This window comes from Acipenser ruthenus, chromosome 5, assembly GCF_902713425.1.
Source record: "Acipenser ruthenus chromosome 5, fAciRut3.2 maternal haplotype, whole genome shotgun sequence".
Classification (NCBI taxonomy): domain Eukaryota; kingdom Metazoa; phylum Chordata; class Actinopteri; order Acipenseriformes; family Acipenseridae; genus Acipenser; species Acipenser ruthenus.
This window is the reverse complement of record NC_081193.1, coordinates 4,568,432-4,585,579: the sequence shown is the minus strand read 5'-3', so window position 1 is coordinate 4,585,579 and position 17,148 is coordinate 4,568,432. Positions and strand designations below refer to the sequence as shown.

Below are 17,148 nucleotides of genomic sequence, written 5' to 3'. Positions count from 1 at the left end.
GAAAACGTTATGACAATCGCAATCTGTTTATAACAACCTCAATACTGAGTAAAATTGTTTGCACTTCTTCCCTGCCTTGCTGTTATAATCCACTTACTGTAAGCCTGTCAAATAAAACAGGTGATACTAGTAACTTAATGCAGTATTTCATCAGACAAGTTGAGCGCCTTATTTAGGGCGAGGCTGATCTTCATTACAGCACCGTGAGCTACAATTTCATACGTCTCTCCAACGCTTTCATTTTCACCCAGAAGGGGAGACGCAGGTGCTTCCTGTGTAATGTTTTAAATAAAGTTTTGTTGTTGTTGCGTTTTTAAACAAATCTTCAAGTAGCGGAGTTCAGACCTGTCATCATCTTACTGACCAGTATCTGCAGTATCCACAAACTTTCTGCCACGTCAGGACATTTTCACAAAACAAAAACCTCTGCCGACAGTGTCGTGCACAATGTGTTCGTCGTTAAACATACAGTAACCACAGCATTAAAGGGAACCTGAGAGGAAATATACTGCACCGACTACTGCGGATTGGGGAATATCGATCAGAACGCAAACCAGCGGTTTGGAGGAGATTTTTTATTGTCTTGTCTCCCTTATCTGAAATGGAAGTCAAATACAACCTGAAGAGTCCAGGTAGGTGTCATTTCTTTGTTTTTGACAGTCATTCCGTTAATGTAAACCCGGATGAACAGTGTTGTTTGCTTTTTTTTTTTTTTAACGTCGGTATCCCAGTCTAATCATTGCTTTGCGTTTGAGATTGTTATTATTAATTCAGTCAAAATTAAGTTCCACATTTTTTAACGTGTGCACATCTACTTCCTGGCAGGTATCAATACATCAGAAAACATTAATGCGGTTATGCAAACTTTATTTTCATTTGCGACGCGGTGCGTGTTTTTATTTATAGTATTGTTTTATCTCGCATTCTGTTTTGTTTACATTTATCTTTGATTTTCCTTCGCTTCTTTTTTGTTTTAGGCCCATAAGGAGCTGTCTTTAGCTTGCTTTCTTTACTTGTTTTCGCTGTGTTGGTACTCGTTAACCTAGGCCGCACCCATCGGATCTATTTATTAAGTGTATTTTACATTATTTTACACACTTACAATTTACAGACCGTGGATACGTGTGTACAAAACAATAGGGTGTATGTAACAAACATGTGTCGGAACTTACGAGCAACAAACACTGTGTAGTTGAACAGTACGGTTAAGCGACTGCAACCAGTCCGGTCTATAGCAACCCATTTGGCTAGTCATGCGTGTTATTATCTGATGCGGCCAGGGCCGTCCATTCACAGTCCTCCCAGTTTAAACAGGTACAATGATATAATTACCTACTTCATGGTCTGCATGGAGGTTTAATTGGACCATAAACAATTCAGAACCGGGTTGGAACAAAGACCCTGGATTAGGCCCTAATGGATGTGCCAAATAATAATAATAATAATAATAATAATAATAATAATAATAATGTAAAACAATACACGTGGTACTGTAGGCGTATTAAAAATATTGAATGGTAGAACATAATTGCAGTATAAATACCTAGTATCTTTCAGAAAGTGGGTATTAGAGGGGGCATTGATTGGCAGGTCACAAGATTAATGAATAATAGTAATAAAAAAATCATAGAATAATCTGAACAAAACATATATTTTTCCCCTACAATTCAAATATTAAATTGTGTAGGCTAGAAGCTGGTTTCTTTACAAAAAGGTCATGACCTGTTTCTCCAAAGCAGCATAATCAATGTAAATTATTAATCTTCAAAAAAAGTAAAAAAAATCAAAAACTGGTATCACAAATTCTACAAGGTCTGGATCATAGCTGGGTTTTTTGTGTTTTTTTAATGTTATTTTTTAAAAAAAAGCTGTATTATAAGGCCCTTCCACTTGAATTCAATCAAGGTGCCAGTAGAATGCAGCAAAGGTAATCAGAAGCTAGTTACCTGAATACAAATGAACTGCCCAGCTGACAGAAGCATCTCATTTGAAGCAACTTCCAGGTATTTGTCTGCAGCATCCCTTTTGCTTGTTTCACCCAGTTTACTGCGTATTCCAGTTTCACAGTGGTTCACAACCTCAACTAACATTGCATTTTCTTTTCAATGCTTTTGCATTTGGCTATTTTAGTCAGTTTAGCATCATTATTTAATTTTATTAGGTCTACACAGAGTAATTAAACTCCACTTCCAGTGTCGGCTTTACACTTAGGGTGCATTTGTTTAACAAAGGTTTAGGTTGGAGTACACTGGCATGTGCCTGCTAGTACTAGCACCAGCACCTTTCATCAACAAACCTAAAAAGGAAACAGCGCTCAACATCAGAACACCCAGACTAAGTATGAAGTCACGGTTATCCCTACTGAGGTATAAGTCTTGTCATAACTTTTGATTTATGTTACCATATTAAAATTATTAAGAGATGTTAATATGAACTACAATGCAGCAAAGTGTGCGATGAGCTCCCGGGAATGCCACCAGCTTAGTGCTGACACTGCTGACACTTTTTCATTGTACAGAAGAATTCGGTTCTGTTTTATCTTTTGTCGGAAACATTCGCTTTGGAATTTTATGCAAATGTTTGGGAAGGTCATATACTCTGCATACCTACCTTGCCCAGGACTACAATTATTATTATTTATTTCATAGCAGACGCCCTTATCCAGGATGACTTACAAAATATCACAGTACAAAGTATCACATTACAGAATATCACATTACAGACTATCACATTACAGATAAGAGTAGTTATAAAGTACAATAGTCAGTAGAAGATAAGTCAAATAAGAGGAAAATAAAGAATACAGTAAATAATTAGATTTAAGAATGAGTTTGACTAAAAGCAGTTAACTTTTATGGTAAAAATGATTGCTTATACGAGTAAAGTCCAGTAAGAGCTCATAGTAAGTACGATAAATGGATGATAATTATTTCAGATAAGAGAAATTGCAAAAAATGTAAATACTGATACCTATAAGAGTAAAATCAGGTATAAGATACAGGACGTAGTTGTAGTTCAGAGCAGTAGTAGCGCTATGGTATGGAGCAGTTCAGTGCAAGTACAAGCTGATGCAAGTACTGGCACAATTGGGTGTCATATAGTCCAGTATAGTCGAGAGTTGAGGTTTACAGATGCTGTCTGAACAGGTGTGTCTTGAGGAGGCACCGAGCAGTCCTGATATCCGTGGGTAGGTCATTCCACCACTGAGGGGCAAGGGTGGAGAAGGAGCGGGCTCTGGGAGCGGGTGAGTTGGTACAGCTTATCTGCCAGTGGTGGAGGAGTGGAGGGGGTGAGAGGGGTTGTGGCAGAGCAGGGCTCTGCCCTTGGAAATACTGGCAGGGATGGAGTTAAATTCTCATCCCTGCCCAGATTGATTGCTCCCACCTGACGCAATCAACCTGGGCAGGGAGGAGAATTTAACTCCATCGCTGCCAGTATTTCCAAGGGCAGTGCCCTGCTCTGCCACAGGAGTGTAATGATAGCCTGCCGATAGGAGGGAGCAGAAGGCGAGTACAAGAGTTTTGAATTGGATGCAAGCAGCCATAGGGAACCAGTGCAGAGAGCAGAACAGTGGTGTAGCGTGGGAGAAGTGAGGAAGGGAAAGACAAGGTGAGCAGCAGAGTTTTGGATGAGCTGGAGTGGACAGATAGCAGAGGCAGGAAGGCCGGCAGATGGGAGTTACAGTAGTCAAGGCGGGACAGTACCAGGGCCTGAAGTAGGAGTTGCATGGAGTAGTCAGTGAGGAAGGGACGAATTCTGCATATGTTGCTGAGGAAGAAGCGACAGGAGCATGCCAGAGTAGAGATGTGCTGAGAGTAAGAGAGGGAGGGGTCAAGGGTGACACTAAGGTTCTTGGTGGATGCGGAGGGAGAGAGGGTTGTAGATTCAAGAGGAATAGAGATAGAGAGATCAGCAGTGGGGGATTCAGAGCGGGGGAAGAAAAGGAGGTCTGACTTGGAGAGGTTACGTTTGAGATGATGTGAGTGCATCCAGGAGGAGATGGCCGAGAGACATGTCGAGATACGGGAGGAAACGTCGGGGTCAGACGGGGGAAATGAGAAGAAGATATGGGCATCATCAGCATAGAGATGATACAAGAAGCCATCGGAGGAGATGAGGGGACCCAGGGAGCGGGTGTAGAGAGAAAACAGGAGGGGTCCCAGGACTGAGCCTTGTGGGACAGCTGTCAAAAGAGAGCAAGAGGCAGAGAGTGAGCTAGGCCAAGACACCCGGTACGTGTGATCAGCGAGGTAGGAGGAGAACCAGGCAAGAGCAGTGCCGGAGAGTCCCGGGTCAGCGATGGAGGACAGGAGAATAGTGGTCAACCGTGTCAAAGGCTGCAGAGGTGTCAAGGAGAATTAGGACAGAGGAGGGAGTTAGTGACAGAGAGAAGAGCAGTTTCAGTACAATATGAGATTTAGTATTGTATCCCTAATTACAGTATGAGTTTTGGTACTGTACCCCTAATTACAGTATTTGGGTGTTAATGCATGGTGCTGCTTTGTAAGGAAATACACAAGGGCTATGCAATGAAAAAGGTATGTCTGTTACACTGATCGATTTCAGACCAATGGGAAGCCAAAGATTGTTGTGGTGATGCATCTATTATAAAACTAAGAAGTTGGGTTTGCTAGTTGTTGATACAGGTGACCTAATGTAACAAAAGCTAAAGCTGACTGACTCATGTGTTATTTTTATAATGAGGTTTTAAGGAACTGAAAAAAAGGCAATTGTTCCTGGTTTATTTTTATTTTTTTATCTCCAACTTCAGTAAAATAGCTGCATAATTCAAAATGAAGTCTGTTCATGACATCTTGCACAATGAGAAGGAAAAGAATAGCAGTTAGTGTAATGAAAGGTTGGATGCTGTGTGGTATGTGCAGGGGTGTTCTATTATTATTATTATTTGTTTATTTAGCAGACGCCTTTATCCAAGGCGACTTACAGAGACTAGGGTGTGTGAATTGTGCATCAGCTGCAGAGTCACTTACAATTACGTCTCACCCGAAAGACGGAGCACAAGGAGGTTAAGTGACTTGCTCAGGGTCACACAATGAGTCAGTGGCTGAGGTGGGATTTGAACTGGGGACCTTCTGGTTACAAGCCCTTTTCTTTAACCACTGGACCACACAGCATGCAGAGCATCAGTATGTTATGTAAGTGTCTGCCTCATTGCTAGTTTAATCCTGAACAGTTTGTAGAGAAAACTAAAATGCATTATATAACAGGATTTAATGTTCAAAATTATAATCCTGTGTCAGAGCCATGTGACCAAAAACCTTTACGTCATTAGAGTTGTCCGATCTGTGAGCTGGGACTTAATAAACCATCTAATCAGAAATGAAGTCCCCAGAAGTTAGAGAGGATTAGGTGCCGTCGTCTTGACTAAGAAAGAACACTTTGTTTCTGAGGTCAACCGTGTCTACCCGTCTCCAGCAGGAAGAAGCTCTCAGTGTTACAGCAGAGAACTCACAAACCACAAATGAGAATATATAACAGTTTTTGATCAGGTTACAGTAATGGCACATCAGGTCAAAAAGACTTGGCAACTCAAAAACTGTCTATGGCAACTCAAAATGCATCATAGGATTAGTAGTCCTAAAACAGCACTAAAATACAGTAGAGAGATGGGAATTTGGGTGCACATTAATACATTTCCCAATGTCCTTTACACCCAGCTGTTCGAACTAGGGCAATTTGTTTAATTCAATAAGAAACTGTTAAATTTAGCCGGGATCATGTGGAAGAAATTCATAGTATCAAGAAATGTATTTAATTCAAGTTTGTTTTAATGAGAATTGACTGTATTGTATAATGAAATGTATTACGGCAGCTACCTGTTTGTTTTTTACAAGAACACACTGTTGCTATGCACATTCCAAAGTTTATCGCAAAAAAACTGGAGAAAGTTTGACCCTTGAATCCTTTGTGCATTCAGTCAAAGCAAATCTTGTCTATAAAAAATAAAGAAAAATACCTTGACAACTAAATAAAGTCCTGGGCTGGCAGAGATTGTCAGGGCATATTACACTGGAGACCTGCACAGCTGTCAGTTTAGATTGATTTTGTTACTTTTGTGAGTGCTGGATTGGATTTACACCCACACAGAACAGCCAGTGCAAAAATATGCTGAATACAGCTGCCCTTTTCTATACTTCTTTCACATTCATTTCACTCGGGGGGGGGGGGGGGGGGGGGTCTTTTCTCCTGTCTCCTCTTTGTGGTGATCCCTTGGCATGATTGCATTTTGCTTCTTAAAGCTGTTTGTGCTCTTCAGAGATACTTGTTAACCCCCTAAGGTCCACAAGGAATTGAGCTATTGTTCTTAATATACATTTGAGAGTGTCTTGCATATTATGAGGAAACTGACAGTTTGGATGACCAGATCCAACCCGTCAGTACATTTTAAACCCTGTTTCGTGCACCTCGTTGCAAAAGTAAGAACGTTAGCATCATTTTATTTGTGGGACACATGTCCCTTGTACATTTCTAAAGGGTTAAAAGTACAATATCAGGTGTCTGTTTCTTTCCTGAAATAAGTTAACTAAAATGAACACATTATATACATTGATGTTATTTTAATTGTGGTGTTACACTTTATAAGTAAGAAAAACCTTTGATATAAAGCACACACTTTTGTGTATGTGCTGCACCTCTCTTAAGCAAATAGCACCCTGACATGTATTCTGTAGTAAGAGCTGTATGTCCCTGCAAGTCGATTCAGGGCAAGGGAGTCTGTAACCCTTGAGGAATACCTGCAGAACATTTCAAACACCCTCGCGTTTTGTCCCAGTGAACCGGTGTGTCCTGGCTGCTCATATTGCCTGTGTTACGGCAGGGTTTTTTTTATTTGTATGCTGCATGTTTATAGAAGTAGTTTGAATATGTCTGAATAGGATTATGTTTACAGATTGTAAAAAAAATTAAAAAAAGACTTTGTGCTGCAAGGGGCTACAAATTCTTGTCAGAAAAATGAAGTTGTTTTATTTTAAATGAACATCCTGAATCATGTTACTAACGGTTACAGTGTGCGTTCCTAAAAGACTGTAGGCACCGCAGGCAGTAAATGGAAAATGTATACAACCTTGAGCTGTAATCAGACAGGTAGTTGTTTGGCTTGAGCTAGTTCCAACTGTAGTAAAAGCATATACTTGTTGTGTTCCTCACTGTAAGCTCTGATGCAGAGTGATGTAGATGTAGCCTTGATCAGTCCAGCACGTGGGACACTATCATGATTTCCTTGGAACAAACTAGTTTACAGCACAGAAAGTGAGTGAGAGGGAGCCAGTTGCCCACAGCAGTATTGATCTACCACCAGGGCAAGGTCATCTGGCCCAGTACGGTGAAAAAAACAAGATCAATGCCCTGATTTAGATATAGAAAAAAAGTGTCCAATAATATTCACAATGTCAGTCTGCAATGACAGTGTTGTATCTGACCATTATACTATAGCTGGTACAAGCAAATTGGTTTAGAATAGAAAAAAAACATTGTCATATAGTGTTGCAAAAATTTCTTTTGTACATGCATTCTTAGTGGTTGCACACCCAGGCCTTGTGTAACCAGCGTTGGATGCTTTACTTGGATCATCATTTGGCATGTGGCCTGGCTTACTTATAAGTCAAGGGTTAAAATGCACAGCTGTTTTTGCTGATAGGACCATGTCACATGTGTCTTAATGCTCGCTGAGATCCCTCATAACGATCTGCTTATATAATTTTACTTTTATGAGCTTGATTCATTGAACTTCGCTAGTGTGTAGCAAGTTCCGTACCATCTTTGCTCATTCAAAGCTGGCTCATACCTATTGGTGATTGGCAAATAATGACTGACGCATACATATTTCTATTGTGGAACTAACCCTTGCTTCGGTTCTTAATGACCAGTGTGTAAAATTCTCCTGGCTGTAACTTGTTCTAATTTGTTCTATTTGCTGTTGAAATTGTACCCAATATCCATGGTTTATGTAATACATACCTGGCATTGCTGTGGCAGCTGACCCACAGTAGTACCAGAAGGTAATGGCAGCTGCTCAGGTTTGTCCTGCTTAAATCATTTGCTCACCCCGCAATTTGATCAATTGAGTGTCGTGTTTTGTCTTTTATGTTTCCGTAGCTGTGAAGCGGTTGATGAAGGAGGCAGCTGAACTCAGGGATCCAACAGAACACTATCACGCACAGCCCTTGGAGGTACGAACAGCTCAGAGGTGTAGGGGAACTGTCCAAGCTGAAACAAGCATCGGTTTTAAGTGATGTAGTGCACATGCGTTTGCGAATTGAATAGTTCCTTACGTCGAGGAGTGCATGGATTTGTTTTGTTTTGAATGCCAGGGTACTTAACCATCTCCAAAATTAACCCTTATTCACAAACCAGTACTATTAAATCCTTCAAACAAAACAACAAATAAATAAAGTGGCTATTCTTCAGATCACCATTGTGACATGTGATTTTATAAACGTGAGGCTTGAAGAGGAAAAAAAAACTGTTTCATGTCTGTGTTCTGGCTGTTACAAGAGACAGGTCCTCTTGTCACAAGTTTTATTGTCACTGCTGCAGTCAGCAAGTCTATTAACGTTGGCAAGTGTGCTGTACGTTTTGATTTTCTGTTGTTTGTTGTCTCAGGATAACCTCTTCGAGTGGCACTTCACAGTCCGTGGCCCTCCTGATTCAGATTTTGACGGCGGTGTCTATCATGGCAGAGTTGTGCTTCCTCCTGACTATCCGATGAAACCCCCCAGCATTATACTGCTCACAGTAAGAGTGTTGTTACATGCATTCTAACTGATATGTGTACAGGGATGAAAATAAGACACCTATTGCATAGCAGTTTCACTCATTCCAGGTTTCAATACAAGCTTAATTAGCCCCAGTGTACGGTAACAAGCTCATGTGTGTCTTATTAAGCTCATTGTAAAACCAGGAATGGCTCAGACCACTATGCAATGGGAGTCTTATTTCAATCCTGGGTATATTTTAACTGCCTTTTTAACTTAAAAGCATACTTTATAACATATTGAAGCCCATAGGAGAAGCATTGTGTACAGTAGCCTCTGTAGCTTTCCACCTCCCACCCTTAAGATCCAACTTGCCAAAGGTTTGAGATTAACCAGCTACTTCTCCGGACGAGCACTGATGGTAATCGCTAGTAATGGATTTATTTAATCAGAAAAATGATCCAGTAATGTTGGCAAATGGGTATTCGGCAGCATTACTTGTCGAGCATGTTAGAAGTTTTGTGCTGAATTTCTTTTTAGGGGATGGTGCTGTTTTAAATAAATAAATAAATAAATAAAATAATTCTAATGGCTAATGTTCAATTCTGTTTCAGCCAAATGGGAGATTTGAAGTTGGTAAGAAGATCTGTTTAAGCATCTCTGGACATCACCCTGAGACCTGGCAGCCCTCCTGGAGCAGTATGTACTCTCCTAATATTACACTTCGGAGACACTTTTACAGTCTGCCCAGAGGCACACAGTTGAAAATCTCATACAGTTTGTCAAATGGAATCTGTCAATAAATAAAACAGTAAGTGAAAAGCAAGTACAGAGAGGAGCGCAGAACAAACTGAGACCAGTCAAAGTGTAATCCATTGAAAGTACAGTCCTCAGTGAAGGAGTACAGTAAAAGGACAGGTGCACTGCAGAAGCTTACTGTTTTCAATATCAAACAGAATAACATTTTGGTCACAGTTAGCATTTTTGAAGGGCGGATTATGTATGATTATGTAATTCGTCTGTTTCTGCCTTTAAATATAGAAAATTAATTACTTGTGTCATGCCACTAAACAAAATACCTAGAGATTATTTAAAAAATAAATCTTTACCTGGACTTATCTAATTTCCTCTTACAGTACTGATTCAGAGTTGTTTTGTTTGTTCATAATTATATAGTCTTTGGAGTCATAAGGCAATTAAAATATAATTTCACAGTAGTTTCAGACAATAGTGTCTTTCCACATTGCACAAAGAACTCAGTTTGTCATGCCTTTTCATACCTGCCTGAAGATAAATATTTGTTTGAAGTCTATGGTTCCAACCTTCTGAAGGACCCTGTGCAGAAACCCATACAGGGGTAAACCATAGCTGGGTTTCACATCAGTGGCAACACAATAGACTGTAGATGTGATTAATACCATGCAGGGGTAAGCCACAGCTGGGTTTCACATCACAGGGGAATAACCTTTGAAGGTCAGTGCAGTTCAGGGGGGATTACCCGATCTGAAAGTGTTTCAGTTGGGTTTGCAGCATCATTATATAATGTCAATGAAATTCCTTTTAAATTACCCAAAACTACATTTTCCAGGAAAATCAAACCAGACCTTGGCCTTTATAATACAGAAAATTAAAGCTAATTCTGGTGAGGTGTGTTTATGTTCTGTGTTTACATGAAACACTTTTGAAACACATTTATTAACTGGGGGTGGGTAGATGATATGTGCTTTGTGATTGCTGCCTCCTCAGGGTTTCCTATACATTCTCTTCTGAGACAATACAACTTTAACGTAAATACAAATTTAAAAAAATAAATAAATAAAATAAAAAAAGCTGCAGATTTATTTCATAACTTTCCCAGATGCATTTTGCTTCATGTTAGGACACAGCCTTCTGTCAAGCAGTCTGTCCATGTCATTCATTGCAGAGGGTTTTTTGAGGGGAAGCTCAAAGGGCGTGTCCTCTAAGAGGTAAATCCAAGCTTTAGCAGAGCAATAGCAGAGCATTTCTCCATCTTATGTAACGTGGATGTTTGGCTTGACAGCATGTGATGTGCTTTCATATGAATTATGATTTAATTTAATCTAATGTTGAATTACAGGTTTTTTGTTTTTTTTTTCTCTTTCAGTAAGAACTGCACTAATAGCTATAATCGGATTCATGCCAACAAAAGGAGAGGGTGCAATAGGGTCTCTTGATTACACTCCCGAAGAACGGAAAGCCCTCGCCAAAAAGTACGATTTTCGTTCTATGAAGCGGTAACCCTTTACACACCCAGACACAGCTAGATGAAGAAGAGGTTATTTTTTGCGGGGGTTTTACTCGCACACCAGAACTTCTGCCTCCACAGGCTGTGCACTGCTTCTTTTATACGAGTTGGGCACACAATAAACACCCCAATAATCTAGGGATAAGCACTGATCATTAGCTTGCTAACAATCAGTACTCGTATGCGTTATTTCAGGTTTTCTGAAAAAAATGTCAATGAAATGCCAAGCTGGTTTGGCTCTGTGTTAAATCTATCCTGTGATTCCTTGTGTCCTTAAGGTCCCAGGACTTCTGCTGTGCGGCGTGTGGGGGCAGCATGCGGTCTGCTCTGCTGCCTGTGACCTCCAATAGCAATCCAAGCGACAATGACATGGAGGCCAAAGAGCTTGCAAGACAGATCAGCTTTAAGGTACACCAGTTACTGGGCACTTTTTTGCACGTATGTCTGTGTTTTTTTTCTGAAGAACTGATTACCTATGGTGATAGCTCAGCACCTCCGTGATCTTTGTACATTCAGAAAGGAGACATTCACAAGATTTGAAATGAAAAATGATTACGTATGTGATTAGAGGGTGGATTCCCCTTTCAGAAACACAACATAGTTTCCAAAGACAGCTACAGTTATCAGAGTTGGCATTTAAAACAACTGTGGCATCTTTTTTTTTTTCCAGCAGATGTTCTGGTAATTTTCACATAGCAGGGAAGCCAATGAACACCCTTGACAGGATAGTTCAGTCATATATAAAATAATGTGAACACCTGTCTTTGATAAGACAGGTTAGATGAGCTCCATTTAAATAAAAGCACTACTGTGTATTTCACTTGCCATTATTATTTTTGCAGCAGCAAAAATAAATATTCTCTGTGCTTGATTTTACAGGCGGAATCCAGTTCTTCCAGTAAAGCAGCCCAGAAGCAGGTACCGGTCAGCCCAGTGAGCTCAGAGCCGTCCGGAGAGCAGGCGTCTGAATCTGGGACCCAGGCAGAAACTCCAGAGTCCCCTGAAGCGGTAACACACTTCTGCCTTTAGTTATACTTGTTTTCTTTTGTAACTGACCATAGGATTTTAAACAAATTCAGTGGTTTATATGTTTTCTTTCTCTATGGGCAAACCACAGGCAAATTGCCTTGATAGTAAAATGTATTACTGTGGAAAATCATTTTCATTTTCAAGTAAAATCTGTTTAACCAACAAAAGAGATAGGGAAAATGTGTGGAGCTTATAAAACCCTTTTTATCATTAGCAACATTTATTAGATAATGCAAGCGTAGCACCGAACTGTCACTCTGCATAAGCATTCTTATCTAACCTCCAACGCTGTTACCTGGCAGTCGGTACACTTCATCTGTGTCATGCTATAGATTAAGCCATAAGATTTATTGTGTTGCATTGGACTGCAAGGCGAGCAGTGTACCTTCCACACACAGGGATGTTAAATCACAGGGTCTGACCAAAGAAGACACCTCTAACAGCATCATAGCAAGCGACTTCAAAATTCTGACCATCCCCTCCTCTGCCTGCTGTCTGCTGTCTGCTGTGGCAGTGTATAATGTTTTGAATAGATGGGAGGCTGAACACATATAGTATATTATTGTTTATAGATTCCAAAAACGGATTCATATTTAAGGCGTTTACTTTGATGCAACAGGACTTCCGCTTGCAGTATGGTGCATCTTAATAAACCTTCCCCTAGAGGGAAACACAAGTTTGTATTTAAAGTGAGCATAGACAGTGTTTTTTTCTGTTTGGTCTGAACTAACCAGCATGGTGCATTGATGTGATAAACTTACTTTCTATTCACCCTGTATATTATTTGTACATATTTTGCATTGCCAGTAGTTTCTTTAGTTAATTTAACATTTAAGTATTTATTCCAAAAAATATTTATTGTGGAAGGATTCTTGGAGGGACTTTAGTGTAGTAGCTGCTAAACACGGGGCTGCTTGCCTTTGGGGCCCCCCAAGTCTACTGCGCATATTAAGCTGACATTTTGCATTTGTGCAGAAAACATTCATTTTGCATTTGTGCAGAATGTATTTTATTAGAACAAAATCTGAGATGACTCCACCGGGACATATTAAAATCTTGGTTGATTTGGCATAATAATAATAATAATAATAATAATAATAACCTGTTTCCACTGGCACAGACAGCTCCAGGCCCTCACCGTTAGATATATTTTCACAGCCCTGTTTGCTGTGCTGTAGCAGAACCAGGCCATGAAACTGCCTCTAAACAGATTTGGCCCCAGGCCTAAACAGCTGTTGAAGAAGGTGCGGTGCAATCCAGGTCCGCAATGCCTCATACTATTAATCATGTTAAACAAATATCAAGAAATGTAACTGAAAAAGCACAGTGGCTTGCAAGACAGAAAGTCTGTGTTGTATGGTGTAAAGTTAGCTATACTTTTATGTTTTGAGTTTGAAGTGCAAATCCCCATTATCATTAACAAAATGTACTGTAACCTGGAGTAAGCGATTGTTTTAAAACAAACACTATAAAATAGTTGGTGCCAAATCATCTTTAACCCCAGAAGCACTGAAGAAAAGCTTTGGAGCAAGTAGTATAAAACTCTGGTGGTTGTTATTATTGCAATACAATGTATAATCTACAATAAGCACCAGACCTGCATACATATGCATAGATTTTATCATCATTGATTTTTAAATAATATGCTAAATCTCATGCCGGTGCTTTTATTGTACCTGAAGCTAATAATAATAAAAATATACAAGGCACTGGTGCTGTAAAAAGGCTCCTGTCTTTGTGGTGCAAGGCAAGAGAGCTGAGCCATATGCAGTATTGCAGAGCTCCCTGGCACAGGAACATCATTTGATTTAGTGAAACTGGGGATGGGCAGCAGAACTTACCAATGCTTGTTATATTATTAAGAAGAAAAACACACTGAAAGAACAAGGTAACTGTTTTCCTTCCCGGATCCGTGTCTATTGCTATATTACTGAAGCTTTGCTGCAGTATGTGCTGAATTAGCTGTGTTTGTCAGTAGGTACTATGTGTGTATCAGGGTTCTCATGCCAGTGGTGCTGTGCAAGCAAGACATACAACTCCAGTGCCCAAGAATAGAAGCCCAGTTCTTTAAGTACTGGAGTGCGTTTCCGTGTTTGCTGTGCTGTCATTGCATGTTGCTGAACGTTATTATAAAAAGAACTGATGCTCTTAAAAATAGCTGTGGGAGTGCAATTTACCCAAATAAACCTTGTGGCATTTATCTCTTAATATTGAAAGGCCAGCTTGACTTTTACATAACTGATCCTTTAAAGAAGTTGGCTTCGGTTCAGTGCTGCCACCTGACTCCAGTAAATGCAGCCCAGTACTCGGTAATAAATGACGGTTAAATCTCAGATAAGCTGTGTTTCAGCTGTGACAGAGCTAGAGATGAGTGGGAGTGAGGGGACGACAACGACAATGACAACAACAAAAAAATGTCCAAAACCGCACCAAGGGTACCTTCGGTAAGATTGAAAAAGATGAATACTTTCCGGCTTACAATTGAGCTTTGTGATCTCTAAAATAGAATAATACAGTCAACAGAAGCCACTGTTACTTAACATCATTCTCACAGCACAGCATATTGGTAGGCATTTTAGTCTTTTGATCAGAGCTGAACACTGGAAGCTAGGACAATACCTGATTATTTTTGTGATAGCTCCCGCTTGGTTTGTTATTCCTGTACACTATAGGGTCTGTGTATGAGGGGAAGAGTGTGTGCGAGTGTTGTTGTAATCCATACACAGACGCTTGCAATCCTACACACACACACACACACACACAATTGTTCTTATAGAAGTAAAATCTAGCTATATTTATGACCAACCTTTTTTAGTCATTGAAAAGGGTGGAATAGGTTAATAAAGAGAACGTTTCAGCTAGCAACTTTATATTTGCAGAACTATTGAAACTCCTCCTTTCTAGTTTAAATTGCTTTTGCCTGTAATTACTGAAGACCAGTTTATGCAATAATACATTAACTCCCTATCATTAAATGATCTTGTTCTTGACCTACACAGGCTAAAATCAGGTATGCTTGCTTTTGGTTCACATTGGCTGTGAATTCAGAAATTTCCACTAATAATGTCTTGAATACTTTGTTACACAAAATGATACTTGGTCCCTATTAGTTGGGTATTTTTTTTTTTTTTGCTGCTATAGAGAATTGATGTTCCTCCACTGCACAGTGATAACTAGCTTGAAGGGAGGAAAAATGAATGCCGGACTTCACTCACATTGTCAGTGTTTTGAATAGAGGTGCGGAGTGAATGAATTTCTTTCACGCTTCTCTTTTAGGCCGACTCCCAAACCAGCCCCCAGAGCAGTCCCAGGGAAGAGGCTTCCCAGCCCGGCCCTCTGAACAGACCTCTGAGCCCTCGACAACGTCGTACACAGCAGCAGAGCCAGCAGCCTCGGACGCCTGCCTCCCCCACCTACCCGCAGCTCCAGCGCCAGCCTGAGGGCTCCAGCCACGTGGGGTTGGCTGTTCTCATAGTGGTTCTGACTTTAGCGCTTGCTGCCCTCATCTTCCGAAGGATCTACCTGGCCAGCGAGTACAAGTTTGACTACGAACTGTAACGCTCTTCTTGCTTCATCTGAGCCAGCCTGTAATCCTGTAGACTACTGTATAGTATCAAAGTCAGTTTACAGCGCTCTTCATTCAGGCATGGGGCAGATAATGGGGATTTCATTCACTGTTTGGCTTTGAATGGGTGTAATATAAATCTGAATATTAAATTCAGGGGATGAATATACAGTAGTGGACAGCTGTTCTTTTTTAGCTTGATTTTTTTTATTATTTTATAAATACATGTTAAAAATAGTTTAACCCCAAAAAGAGGCCAATTTTGTTTTTCGCTACACTTTATTGCTCATAGTATACAACCAGTTCTTTAAACAAAGAATGGCAGAACAGCTATAAACCATGCAGTCCCTAATGATGGCAAATCTCTATATTAACTATGTAAACCGAATGCTTCCTAACAAATGTCAGAATATTTATTATAATATATACCAGAATATATCATATGATATTGTTATAAAAAAAAGGGTTTTAATGTTGCTTTTTTATTTGATCTATCTATCTATCTATCTATCTGTCTATATTCAACAACCTCAATGCTGTATAATGTCTTGCTCATAGTCTGCAGTACAAACAAAGCTTTACAGTGTTTACAGTTACTTGAACCAAGTGGTTGGCTGCCAGTAAACCCCAGCCACAAATATGAAGTCCCTTTGGCCATGGCTTAATTCATCTTTGATTGTATTTGTAGTGAGTAAATAGGCACAACAACTGCCTGTTAGGTATTTTCAGTGACTATTTCACAAAGGTGTTCTGTATTACTGAACAAAAATAACAATAATTGAGATTTGACTTCCCCTTGAAGAAAACTGGCTATCTACTGTATGTCAATATTTAAATGCTAGCATGCATATTTCAACATTCCACTATCAATAAGAATGACCTAATGATAATAAATATAACGGGGAGTGATTTCAGATACATTTATTGCACATCAACAAAAGGAACAAGAGAAATCCCATCTGTCTTTTACATTAATAATATGTAGGCTCTGCTGTGAAATGGTGTATTTGTGGGTTGGGGGGGTTAACATTTAAACAAGATACTGCTGCACACATGCTAAAAATGAAATGCTCTCACTCCCCATGGGTCCACACTAGTAGCAAGTCTGGCCACCTCAGTTAATTACAATATATTGGACCTGCCTGAGTACAGGGTCTACAACATGTTGGAGGGTATTCTGAGTTACAGTATCAGCAACTCAAACTGAATGCATAATGATAGAGTTGAATTTCATTCCTTAATGCGTCAATAATGCGGGGCTGGCGGGGAGGAGATACCAAGACACCGAATTGATCTTGAGGGAATAGAATAGTTTGAAGAGCATTACAGCCCTTTGAGGCTGTATGAGATGAATTCACGTGGCATCTCCCAGACGTTAGGACAGGATAAATATTACATGTGTATATCAATCAGGTTTTGTTACGGTTATCATTTGATGTTTCAGGAAAAAAATAAATAAATAATAAGGAATTGCTTGTTTGTAGTCACTGTGTCATCTCTCAATGTATTTGTTTGTTTTCACAATGCTGGATATTGGGGTGTTGTACATTTAATTTTTGTAACAGGTCTAAGGT

At 39.8% G+C, this 17,148-nt stretch overlaps 1 protein-coding gene across 2 annotated transcripts; it reads left to right on the top strand.

The window, feature by feature from the left end:
• Positions 1 to 207: 207 nt before the first annotated feature.
• Positions 208 to 17,044, top strand: LOC117403096 (ubiquitin-conjugating enzyme E2 J1-like). Of its 2 annotated transcripts, none has more exons than XM_034005026.3 (8): positions 208 to 632; positions 8,116 to 8,189; positions 8,623 to 8,754; positions 9,329 to 9,413; positions 10,840 to 10,945; positions 11,259 to 11,388; positions 11,860 to 11,988; positions 15,286 to 17,044. In XM_034005026.3, exons 1-8 carry the CDS (start codon positions 602 to 604, stop codon positions 15,565 to 15,567), a joined length of 969 nt encoding a protein of 322 aa, XP_033860917.1. In that variant the 5' UTR covers positions 208 to 601; the 3' UTR covers positions 15,568 to 17,044. The 2 variants fall into 2 exon arrangements, with proteins under 2 accessions (XP_033860917.1, XP_058879534.1); XM_059023551.1 differs by lacking the exon at positions 208 to 632 and adding an exon at positions 1,922 to 2,003.
• Positions 17,045 to 17,148: the final 104 nt, after the last annotated feature.

Excerpts from the sequence above, each read along its gene's own strand:
- LOC117403096 (XM_034005026.3), top strand. The coding sequence starts at position 602 with ATGGAAGTCAAATACAACCTGAAGAGTCCAG. Across the intron at positions 9,414-10,839 it reads CTGGCAGCCCTCCTGGAGCA|TAAGAACTGCACTAATAGCT; the intron begins GTATGTACTCTC and ends TTTCTCTTTCAG. Across the intron at positions 11,389-11,859 it reads CAAGACAGATCAGCTTTAAG|GCGGAATCCAGTTCTTCCAG; the intron begins GTACACCAGTTA and ends TTGATTTTACAG.